We start from the raw sequence: 13536 nt of genomic DNA, 5'->3' as shown, positions 1-13536 counted from the left end.
ACTCAAAACCATCAAAGCATCTTATCTACCAAACACTTCAAATAGTGGAACTTTGATGCTCCCGCCATCACTGTATAACATGGCTCTACATGTAATGCATACAAAATTCTAGAACTAATCCATTCTATCTACCTTTTACGGGTAATTGCACCTAACTATCTCTAATAGGGTAATTAACGCTGAATGTAATAAATTTAATTCACGAATTAAACTAGCGAATAAAACCCCAAGGTCTTCTTGCATGGTCGCAGTTTGTTTGCAGTAAACGACGTTGAACGAGATTTTACTTAAATTATTGGGTTTTAGAAAACATATTAATAATATTATCAGCTTTATATTATTTACTAGCGACCCGCCATGGGCTTCGCACGGGTGCAATATTTCTCCACTATTTAATGGATGTTATTATACATATAAACCTTCCTCTTGAATCACTCTATCTATTAAAAAAAACCGCATCAAAATCCGTTGCGTAGTTTTAAAGATTTAATTAAGCATACAAAGGTAGGGACAGAGAAAGCGACTTTGTTTTATACTATGTAGTGACTATCCCACAGCTGGGCACGGGCGTCCACTACTACTGAGAGGGATTATAGTTAGTCCACCACGCTGGACCAGTGCGGTTAGCAGACGTCACATACCCTCACAATTTTTGGACTAAAAATGGTTCGAAGTTTGGTAGTAGCGTTCGAACCATTTCAGGTCATGACATAACCTTCAATTTTCTAAAATTTACTACAATAAATTGTATACATAATATAGATCGTCTATAAAAATAGCAGAATTGCTTTGACACTTTTACTGGTGGTAAGATATATTTTACATCCGCCCAGATAGCGACCACCGCACACAAGGTGATAAAACCCACCACAGTAGCCCACGTAAGTGTATCGCGTTCCGAGATCTGTGTATATAGACCGGCATTATTGTGTCAACTATCAAGGGGTAATCATCTCTCGTCAGTTGACATTCTACTAGACCTAACTCTACTTACCATAAGGTGCAAATCTGTGTATTTAGGCCGGCATAATTGTGTCAACTATCAAGGGGTAATCATCTCTCGTCAGTTGACATTCTACTAGACCTAACTCTACTTACCATAAGGTGCAAATCTGTGTATCTAGGCCGGCATAATTGTGTCAACTATCAAGGGGTAATCATCTCTCGTCAGTTGACATTCTACTAGACCCAACTCTACTTACCATAAGGTGTAGTTGGATCACTTTTTCGTGCATGTGCAAAAAACACTTCCGTACAGAGGCACTTATCTTTATCAAGTACACCAATACATATTCTACAAAAATCTTTTACTCACCGAAAAAGGAGATCGCTCTCTTACATATTCCCCGACCACTTTTATTGTATCCATCTTTGCAAAGAACACGGACAATTTAGTTTTCATGAACCGTATATTATTCACCTCACACAAACACGACTAACATCTCAATATATTAAGTAATTTCAATTTTCCTTACGGTTATGCTTTCCCTATTTTTAACTTGATTCGTTCAAACTACTTAACTTACTAATACTACACTGCAAAACCTAATTATCACCCAAAAAAACACTCATCAAGTTTTTTTTTTTTTCGAAAGGGCAACTATAAAAATACGCGTCACAAAATTCGCCACCGAAACACAAGCGTTCATTTCACGGTCAAAAACAATACTGCCAAACAAAATTCGCAGGAGAAACGTTCAAAATAAACAATTATATGCGTTGATGATGTAAAACGCGGAGGCGGATTTAGGGTTTTATTGTGGGGGGAGTATGACAAACCAAAAGATGACAATCAATCACTCTGCTGCATGGGCTCAGCGTATATTTTGAACGTGTAGATGATTTTAGGTTTTAATTCTATGGTATTCTTTAGTCAAACCCTACTTTCAAATGTGTTTTTCCAGAGGTTACCCATGTGATAAATAAATTTGGCATTTGCACCCAAAATAATAAAAATTAATTTATTCGTTAAGGACTATAATATATTCCAAAGACAAATTATTTAAGACTATAATATATTCCAAAGTCAAACTATTTTTATTATAACAAGCTAAGATTTTATACTACATTTTGTTTTGGCACGAGAACACGTCCCCTACACCCCTCCTCTGAATCCGTCCCGCTAAAAGATAAATTCTAAATAGATCAACAGGGGTCACACGGCCAGTCACTGCTAAATATATTTAATGCGAAAATTCGATGTCACATGTAAAAATATCATAACATTGGAGGCTTAAAATAAAAATGCACTAGACTTCCCTGAAATTTTGAAAATAGACTGTAATACTTTTTGGTAGAATATTAAGTCGAATAACATTTACATATAATATATTGTTGGTTGATATGAACGGTAACGGAAAGGCTGTGCAGTTCCTAAATCCAGCTCCACGCTCTCAGTCTGTATCGAGCCTAAACAACCCAACTTTACATTGAGTTCCACAATATCACAAGAGTGTTCAAAGTCTACATACATCTGACCTGGTGCCGTTCAAATGCTACAAGAATATTGACAACAAATCTATGAAATGACCATATAAATAGCGAGGAGACGCCAATTTCCTATTAGACGCCTTAGTAATCGTAAAGGCAACAAAGAAAATCTGACTCTCATATATTATACTTAATGGAATAAGAATAATCAGCGCGACAATTAATTCTATTAATAGGCGAATTAAATAAAGATAAATTTAAAAGTCTGCATAATGTCTTTATAAACGCATATATATTGTGAATCTAAAGGTGTCCTTGTAAACGCTTTTTGTTTCTTTTGATTTCCGCCGTCAAAATATATTGAACAGTTCGTTTAGCGTACGAATTAATAAATATGAATTAAAGAAATCTTACTCAATTTTATTTAAATATAGTCATAAGCGGCGATAGCCTTAGTTGGATGTGGAACGGACTGCCAAGACGAATGTCCGCAGGTTCAAATCCCAAGGGCACACGCCTCTGACTTTTCTAAAATCATGTGTGTATTCTTTGTGAATTTATGGTTCGCTTTAACGGTGAAGGAAAACATCGTGAGGAAATCTGCACATCTGAGAAGTTCTCTATAGGAATTTCGAAGGTGTGTGAAGTCTACCAATCCGCACTAGGCCAGCGTGGTGGACTAAGGCCTAATCCCTCTCAGTAGTAGAGGAGGCCCGTGCTCAGCAGTGGCCAAGTATATAATACAGGGCTGATATTATTATTTATTATTATAGTCATAACCCAACAAGGCGCTAATACCACAGATGTCGACATAATAAAACAACCCAACTCAGAACACTTCATTAAGGAAACATTGTGCGATCGTCCTCAATTAGACGTAAATATAATCGAATGACACAGTTATGTGTTTATTTTTCCAGTTTGTCTCTTGGAACCGTGTCAAGGCGATATCCTTAGTATAACCAACACGGTAGTTAATTATTGCACTTTATTAATGTGGCTTTTAATAACTGTTTGTAAGAGATCAGTACTGGCCATAAACATTTATAAATCAAGAGGAATTGATGAGGCTCTAACACATGCTAGGCCCTACACTCTTCTCTCATGTTTCGGCATGAAAACAGTCTTAGTGAAGATACCTCTATAATTCTTTAACCCTACATTTAAAAAATACTGCAAGAGATAAATAAATCCTGGATCCAAAATAATAATAATGCGACTACATTATTTTGTTCCGACTGAATGACAATGGTAGTTCATCGCTTGCCCGTACTAAACTCTTAACTGGCCAGCAAACAATTACCACCAACTTTAAACTACAATAGCTATTCATTGCAGGTCGTCACCCAAATACGTTACAGAGTAAATCTCATAATGCTCAGATTTTGCACAAGATTTACTCTCGAATATAATACTCATTGAAATCCATTTACTGGCCTGAACCCTCCACATGCCTAAACCCTTATTTATCTGGCGGCAATCGTTTTTAGGTCCTCCGCCAGTCCGAGGAGCCGATGCTAGTTTGTCAGGTTTACCGACCTGCTATGCATGCCGTCTCACCGACATAAACCACGCGGTATCTTTCGATCACGCATTAGAGACGGCTTTTGGGTATGGGACATTACCTCAGACCTCTACCTAGGGTGTTCTACCCTTTGCAGTATACTGTATAAACAGTTCACCAGAACCGGCTAAACCCTGTCATACTACACTCCCTTACTTATGTCGAAGGTCGTCGCGCATGTGCATGCAAAAGCAAAACCCTGATGAGGTTTGCTCTTTTGCAAAGCCACTCGCAGTATAATAATAATAATAATAATATCAGCCCTGTATTATATACTGTCCCACTGCTGGGCACGGGCCTCCTCTACTACTGAGAGAGATTAGGCCTTAGTCCACCACGCTGGCCTAGTGCGGATTGGTAGACTTCACACACCTTCGAAATTCCTATAAGAACTTCTCAGATGTGCAGGTTTCCTCACGATGTTTTCCTTCACCGTAAGCCACTTGGAGTAATACAGTCATTTGTCTAGCTTGAACAAAAACACGCTATACTAGTTACTTCATCACCAACCTTGCCGCCAAACTTGGCACGCATTCAAACCGCCTTTTATGAACAAACTGCATACGTCAGCCCTTACGTCAGTCATTGTGACTACAATGAGTTAAGACTCATATCTATACAAGTACAGCTGGAGCCGTTTCCAAGATGCCTTTCTGCAATCGTTAACGCTAAGGTTATGTATGAGAATAACATATACTAGCGATAGACTTATCTATAGGATATGTCATTCGCATACATGTTTTCTGTTTTCTATTAGGGCTAACAATTGTAGAAAGGTGTATTGGATACGGTAGTTAGGTATAGAAACAAATGTATTCATTAACAGTTTGACAACGATATCATATTATCAGGATATGCTTTGACCCAAAATAGACTCTTTTCCTAAGGGAGCACTTGACTAAAGGCCGTATTTCTAATGCAACTCAGTCTCGCTCTCAAGTGCGATGTCAGATGAAACGGTGTCAAACTAAGAGCAGAATCTTAAGATATTCGCTTAACCAGTGTAACTACTGAACATAATAAGATTTAACATCACATGTCTCAGGATGGCGAGCGCAGTGGAATACCAAACAATACTTTGTAATTCAAGGTGTTGAATGGTATTTCTACTGTTTATGGGCGGTCGTATCGCTTACCATCAGGCGAACGGCAAGCTCGTCTCGTCATTCAAAGCAATAAAAAAATAATAAATGTGACTGCAGTATAACACTGTTAAGTTTAAACACAAGGGTAAAATTATATCTCTGAAATATTACTTAACGGCGCCAGTGCTCATTAAGTACCCGTTAATACCTACTTATCACGTATGAGAAATAATGAACTAATCGTGATAATATTTTATCAATTAAAATGGATAAACAATGTACTGTCGGTAAGTTGTATATATCACATTTCTATATTAGGTTATTGACTAGTTTATACTCGATATTCTACATTAAGATTCGTTTATTTTGGATTGTAAAATGATATGAGTAAGGCTCTCTGTCCGAAAAAACCCGATCTTAATTATTAGATATAATAAAAATGTAACAGGATGATATCTTTACATTATAGATATTGATAAAAAAACATATAGACAGTCTTTATTAGAGCAACAGAAGCCAAAAGAAAAGGTTTTAGAATTATTGTATGCCTGATTGCCTGCCTGTCTGTCTGTATTTGTGTGCCTGTCTGACTGTATGTTTGTACACTTATCACGCAAAAACTACTGCATATCGCACCCAAAATAAGGTTCTATTTTATCCCGAGAAAAAATAAAGCGGGCCTTTTATCCTAGAAAAAATTTAATACGCGTGCGTTGCACTGAGCAAGTTAGTAAAAAAAATATAGTCTGACAATTATACGGAGTTTTGTCTTGATGCTGAATATGAATCTGCTCCCTATTATGCGCCGTAAAGGCTATCCTACAACTGCAAATTATTAACACCCAGAACATTAGTAATGCAATTTTATTACCCAACAGTAAAATTAGAATATTAATCATGCTATAAGTACGAAGATACAATGAACAGTCAGTCACAAAAGTAACTGAACAATTATACAACTTCAAAATGTTTCTACATGTTAACTTTAAAAATAATATGTTTTTTCCCTAACCTAAAATACAGGCAACCTGTTAAAGTTTATTTTACTCAAGAAAAAATGTTTTTGACAAGGGCAAAACCGTTTAAAGGCGATTTGAAATTATGAATTTGTTCAGCCAATTTTGTGGTTGACTGTACATGAGAACAAAACAAGGAAAATGTAACTTACCATTTTGTATAACTTATATATTAATCCAACAAATATACACTTTCAAAACCTCACAATTAAAGCATTTTTAAATTAAGTTCTATTTATATTTTATAACTCTTTACATTATATACTTAAACAAAGAAAACATAAAACTATGCTTTTTTTCTTTTCTAAAAAAATACTCTATCTAAGAAATTATTTTGCAAATTCCAACACCATGGCAAAAAATACTTATATATTTATTCAATAAAATCACTTAAATTATAAAAATAAACAACTTTAAATAAGTACGTCTGATGATCTAACCACACGCAATATATTGAAGGAAATAAATGGTCGATATGACCATCTCTAGAGTTTGTATAGTTCCGTCGTGTAAATATCGATACTCACTGTCGATAATCGATACTGAATATTCTACATAAAGGTATAAGGAAACTTTTGCCTTGATTAAAATGTTTCACATCAATCTTAACATAAATTATGTATACAAGTTCAGTTCAAAGTAACCCACGATGACTCCATACCTCGATATTCGAAAGTGATGATCCATTTCAATAAAAAAATGGTAAATATTCCGAAATAAACAATGCAAAAAAGATGTCTATTCCTAATTTTTTTATACAATCTATCAATTCATGACTTCTAAACGAAGCGTAATCCATACTATCTCTCCAGTCTGCTCTAGAATATAATAAATTAATAAAATTGTAGGTTTTAATAGATTTCATTTAGCAAAGCAATCAGCCCGATGTATCAACACCTAAGGGTTAATAATTACTACTGCCATTGGACACCGACTGTACCAGAGATATTTTGATAAATAACTTGTATAACAGCTTAAAAAATGACAATATAAAATTTATTATATACTATAGAATCGATTCTTTGAGAATTGAATATCGATTAACGTATTACACAATACCAGATTCATCGATATTACATATCGATACTTCGCGCCCTATTCTCGTTTACTTGCCATTTTAGTATTGTCCTTATTATGTAAATGTATTCATAGAACAAAATGATACGAAGGTATGGCTATAAATAATGCCATTCCTTAGCGAGGCTGGGCGTTACATTTTTTTATGTTATTTTTTATTACAATCCTCTTGGTCATGCGTGAGTCACTCATGAGTCTCCTTTAGGGTACAGTTGGTATATGACCTATGGTGTGACTAGTGTACGGGGTCATTTTGGCGTTGCGTTTTAAAATAAAACCACATATTCGTACCTCTGCTAACATAATGAGTAAAGTCATTCATGAATATCAATGTTTTTCGCCAAAAAATCAGGTTTTAGTTTTTTGTTTTTTTCTTTATCAATTTATAATTTTGTGCATATAAGTAGTGCATATATTTCTGACAGTATGTAGGATGTTGCCGCTGCGACGAATTCTCTTATAATAGTAGTGGCATAAGTGCGCGTAAAATTAAAATTACATTTTAATAACATTTATTTTGTTCGAAACTTACACTTTTTATTTTACATCTACGACTCAAGTAACTTATTGTTAATGGTTATTTCCAAGTAGATAAGTATGTGGTTTCATTTAGTAACGCAATGTCAAAATGACCTTGTATTATTATTAATTATGTTGCTCATAATCTTTCTGAAACCTGAAGGTCATAGAGATTACTATAAAAAAATGTAAACACCATGACGTCACGCGGCGACATCTTTATTTTAGCATCACGCCCTCGGCTTACTCATACATGACCGCGGTGTAAAAATAGATATTACTTAATTGCTCAACGAGTCTACCGCGAGGCATTCATGTTTACAAAATATGACTGACATCTCAAAAGCAAATTTGTCTAATCTAAGTCCGAGTCATGAGGGTTGGATCATAATCCGCGCGCGTTTTTTTTTTTGGAAAATTTGCAATTTTTTTGATAGAAAAAATAATGATGCTAATTTAAGCCCGAGTCATGAGGGTTGGATATTTATTTGGATTTTTTTTTTAGAAAAAGAAATATGCATTTTTTTTTTAAGTATCACATAACGTAAATATATATTTTATGCTGTTTTCTTAGACCTAAAAATCTGTGCCGGGCTAAGAAGCTTGTTTATACCCATAGACCCAGTCGCAGATTTTAAACAAAGATCAAGGGCAACCAGGCATAAATATATTTTTTACGCAAATTGAAGATGGATGGAAGATTAATGACGTTTATTACTATATCTTAAAGATTTCCATCTAGGGCGATATTTTCTATATATATTTTTATAATGAACCATGCCGAGAGTTAATCAATGGCCCTTTCATTTTGGATGATAATCAAACAGATGTGTTAAATGATGTTCGCCATGGACGTAGGCAGGTGGAGGCAGTGACCCTCCTCTTCCACATTCAACACAAGTAGACACTTTTGTAAGTACGTATGGCAAATTATTGGTATTACTACCATGAAATATTAACTTCGAATGTATAATATTTGAGATTCTACCTCTCCCCCTGAATTTAGAGCTACGCCATTGAATTGGCAAGTTCTTTTTACCGTATAGGAACACTCGCATAGTATGGGTCAGTTGCAAGCAAAGATTGCAAGTCACCCTTCCTTCCTTACGGATTTCTTTAAACTCATGCATGATGCATGTTATTGTTTCCTTTGAAACTCTGAATCATAGTTACCTGCGTTTTTATTTATTGTGTCATTAAGTGATGACCTTATTAGTTCACCCGGACATGACTGTGATGAAGTTCTAACATAAAAATATACATTAAACATTGTATTTTTATGAACAGTTCCTTTTGCTTTGGGTTATATCTCTCCATGATTATGTTCCTCATAAGGTTATTTAGTTTCGTATATTATATTATTTTAAGTTAAACTGTAGTACTAGTTTCTAATATATAGATTCTGATATAAAATCTTAATCCTGTGACGGATTTTGCTATTACTTTGGAGAGGTTAGTTCACGCTCACATTAATTTGATTATAATATTTCAATATAAAAATCTATGTATATATATTTAGAAGCTTCATTGACTTAAGGTTTGATTCCCAATCAGGCATCAGAAGTAAAAGTCTAAAGACAATGCAAAGGAACCATCTCAACCCGGAAGATATTGTATCACAAGGTACCATGAAGAAACAGCGTAGTTTCGTGCGTTGAGTGAGGTTGTACTATGCGGAGTCTCATGATCCACGTCAGTCAACTGAGATTTGTCATTGTATGTAGTTGTAACGACGCAATTGTGTTTATTGCGTCTAAATGATCATAGTCATGTATCTGATGATGTTATGGCAAATGGTAGGGAGTCTGAAGAGTTCTTATAACACAGGCCGACAAACCAACGTGTGGATCTCTTGTTATAGTTGTTGTCCAATTAAAAATCGATAACCTATCATAATTGCGCTGCCAAATTTTTTCACGGGCAAAAAACGCGTTCTCGCTCCCACCACTTCGGGATCAATGGAACGATTATGTCGGTTTCACCGGCATAGGCCCAATGTCGACACTCGGGAGTATGGCATCATCCGAGCGAGCATTGGACTGAGTCCCTAACCCCTCCTTACTGAAAAGGAAGGTAGTAGAAAAGAGAAAACTGTTGGTTCAGAGATCCATAATCCGTAACTCCAACAGATCTTTATGGTATATAATAAGTCAAGTAAATGTAGGTAGACTGCCTCGGTGGCGTGGTTGTATTGCATGCGCGGTACGACACCGCTCTAAAGTTCCGGGTTCGAATCCTGGGTCGGGCAAAGTTATATTGAGTATTCCATTCAGTATCAGCGCAAAGTCAGAAATTTGTGCCCTATATGGCAAAGGGCTCCCTTCTATCACATCATGGGAAGGAACACACAAGTAAAAAGTGGTTGTCCTGGTTACACCTCTGCCTAGCCCTTTGGGGATAAAGGCGTGATATGTGTATGAACAAGGCGTAGGAATACACATTTTGTAGACTAGATCAGATTCTAGACATTTAGAAGGTGATTAACGGAATTCTGGGTAGAGCTAGCACGAGCCTGAACTTACCAGCCCACTTGCTTCGACTATAAAAATATCACGATTTTGAACAGGCGGTGATGTGTTATTACATAAGCGAAACGAGGGTCATCACACCATGATAGGTAATATTATTTATATAGAAAAACCTATATTGCCTAAATCCACTATATACTTATTGCAATGTATGTAACTGGACTGCATTCCTATCGTACGGAAGCACGCTAATCGCTTGTGTATACAGGAACAGCGGAGACCTTGGAATTATCAGAATAAAGTATGATGCACGCGAACGACGGATAATTTCCGAAGAATCGCGAGGGTTTATTAAATAATTAGTTTTATTTGCTCATGTTTACTAAAACTCGACTGACCACATCGAGCTAAACTGCATTTCATACGTGTCTACAATTCGAAACGATATTTCTATATATTTTGATTTCTAGATATTAATCATTCAGCTTGTCACCAAGTGCCAAGATATCCATAGTCTTAAGAAAGAATTAGGTCATTGAATTAACTTACTTTGCCCCTTGTTTCTGTTGTAAGACCACATAACAAAATATTGATAGGGTATATTAAATATTTGTAGTACGGCAAATAATCGTGCGATTAAAAGTCGTCAGCGTGTGTAAGGCCTTATCACATTAGCACGCATCAATGAATAATATTACAAAACGCACGCTATGACGTCACCGACACAACCGCGAAATCATGCACACGATTTCGTGCCGTTTTTTTCTGATCGTTATTTATGATATTTAAAATAGCGGCGACGCGGGCTCTTAATTGTAAACTTGTAGAATTAACAAATTAATCGGAAAGACGTTATATTATAAGAAGCCGTATAAAGTATCACATACAAATGGTTAGCCAGTTTGAAAATGTTTAGTATTATGTAGCTAGAACTAGTTACTGGCTTTGTGAAGACGATCGTTCCGGGCGCCAAATCTTAAATAACCGCTACAGGCTCAAACTTCATGCATTCCCGCATTCACCTCGACTAAAGCGTCAACGTCAATCAGTAATGGCCAACATAAAATAGCCTTGGCCATCACAACAAAAAGGTAAAAATTACGTTGACTTGTGACCTAAGAAAGAATAGCGTGGAAAAAATTCTCCCGGAGTGCACGAGCACCAGAGGCGTCGCTGCCGCTTTATCAACCGTATCAATAATACAGGGCCCCTGAGTTTTAGGGGGCATCTTAGCCCTTCGCTAAATTCAAGCTGGTGACCAAATTAAGAGCTTATTTTTGATCCTGCATATTAATCATCCAGACGCAGGACATTCTCGGCGGCATACTGAGTGAATGGCCTTGCACAGGACAAAAGGGCCCCCAAGATATACAGATTTAGGGCCTCACTATGACAAACAAACCCACTAGAAATAACCTTCGAAACTATAGCTTCAACCGTAGATAATTTTTCACTAATAAAACCGTGCACTATCCCTTAAATACTATTAGTTACATTTAACTCGAGAAACAGACGTTTAAGCAAATTCTGAGACATAATCAAGACTTATAATCGTAACCAGCTCGTTGCCACTAACCATTCCGCATACCGCACAAGGAAACGATAATAATGGTGTTAATCTCAATCGAAACTGGTTCGCCAGTGGGTCGGCGGCGCAGCGGTCCCGTTAGAGCACAAGGTTCGACCTCCGGGCCGGTCACCAGTTGCGTAACCTTAATATTGACGGTTACTTTTATGGTAGATGGTTGCGGAAAGTCTCAGCATAATTGAATTCGTGTACGCAGCTATCATAAAAATGAAGATTGTTCTTTAAAAGTTTTTTAAATCTTGTCTAAAGCCGCACCGATGAATGTCAAGGTCCAAAGGATTTTCCTAAAATTAATGTACGTTATTTTCTAAATAAATACTTTTTAATAATCTTAGGGACTCGAATATCGAATTCGGCGATAACTATGCTGATTTCGAAACTTGATTCACGATTACGAGTCACTGGTATGTTTTTATGGCACCAATACGCCACCAGAAAGCAAAGGTGAGTCGGCTGTTAGGAATGTTTAAGACCCCGGGATAAGTTTCCTTAAGCCGCACGGACACATAAAAGAACAATAAAAATACTATAATATGCTATACACCAATATTATATTTAAAATGATCTTTATTTATATTATTTATTAGGTTTTCCAGCTGACAACACTACGATTACAATAATTTAAATATTATAACTTATAGCTATAATTTAAGCCCAAGTTAGGAAATCTCAACATGTATATAATTTAATGTAAAAGTAACTTAAGGTCAGAAAATTAAACACAATATAATTTGGAGACTTTCACGCAATAAGTTAAACTATGCCTAGTTACATCATTGCTACCATATACTACACTACCAGTCGCAACAGAATATATTTGGGTTCGTTTTACAACCAATATTGTTTATATTCAATATTGGATTCACTAGTTTTTAACTACATTATAATCCAGAAACAGTGGCGGATGTTGGATGTATCCTGCTTCGACGATCTCCAGAATAATGCCGGCTCTTACTATATACAGATAACCTGTCAAAATAGGTAATGCACATAAACCTAGACTCAAAACATTACCTACATCACTTTGTGTAAGTATGTCGAAGTTATTTGTGCCACAAGCCGACTCACCTTCAGAGCCGTTTGCGTTGAATACTAATGCACTAAGGTTGGTTGTACAATCAATTGTAAGTTTATTGGTTCGAAGATAGACGTAAGAGAAATGTTAGGAACCAAAAAAACATAAAAAAAAACTATTTTATTCAATTAAAAGACGAAATGAAAAGAGAAATGTGATAGAAGGCTGAGCCAGGAATACCTCATCGACTAAATATTTCATGCTACTATTTATGTACTATATATATAACTATTTATGTTATTTGTTTACGTAACATGGTGGAACTATACGTTTGATTAATTGAAGTCTCATATGTGTCTGAATTGATTAATTTGATACGATAATTGATCTAGGAAGGAAACCTCATAATGGACTGAAAGAATTCAAGAGGAAATAAAAACTGCTAAGGAGTTTGACAGAAATCGCTGAAAGCGATAAGATCGTCTCTAGTGCCATCTTTTTTTATGTCATGTCGGTTTGTTTGTCTCCATTGTAAATGTGTGTACAATAAAGTGCTATATTATTATTTATTTTGCATTTTTTTTTTACTTTTTTTACATAATATAATATCTTTAAAAAATAAATCCATATAAAATAAAAAAATAATCACCATCAAATGACGAGGCTCATAAGCCCAACTACAGATTATTATTAATATCATTATAACTTAGAAAAAGCTCTTAGTGTACCACCGTCTCAACACGGCCGAGTCTGGATGCCATATGCCACGATCAT

At 35.8% G+C, this 13536-nt stretch overlaps 1 protein-coding gene across 10 annotated transcripts in view; it reads right to left on the bottom strand.

Moving 5' to 3' along the window:
* Positions 1-13536, bottom strand: part of LOC115456239 (protein diaphanous) — a 49985-nt gene that overhangs the window by 20807 nt on the left and 15642 nt on the right. For 4 of the 10 annotated variants that reach the window (XM_037444358.1, XM_030185218.2, XM_030185217.2 and 1 more), the window contains exon 1: positions 1316-1678. The exons of 5 other annotated variants lie outside the window; for them this stretch is intronic. In XM_037444358.1, coding sequence (XP_037300255.1) covers positions 1316-1402 — 87 coding nt within the window. In that variant the 5' untranslated portion in view covers positions 1403-1678. Of the gene's footprint in view, positions 1-1315; positions 1679-6247; positions 6554-13536 lie in introns of those variants that run through there. One more of the 10 variants, XM_030185220.2, reaches the window with a different exon arrangement.

Source organism: Manduca sexta, chromosome 28, assembly GCF_014839805.1.
Source record: "Manduca sexta isolate Smith_Timp_Sample1 chromosome 28, JHU_Msex_v1.0, whole genome shotgun sequence".
NCBI lineage: Eukaryota > Metazoa > Arthropoda > Insecta > Lepidoptera > Sphingidae > Manduca > Manduca sexta.
The sequence above is the reverse complement of the archived record's forward strand: the minus strand, read 5'-3'. Positions and strand labels throughout refer to the sequence as shown.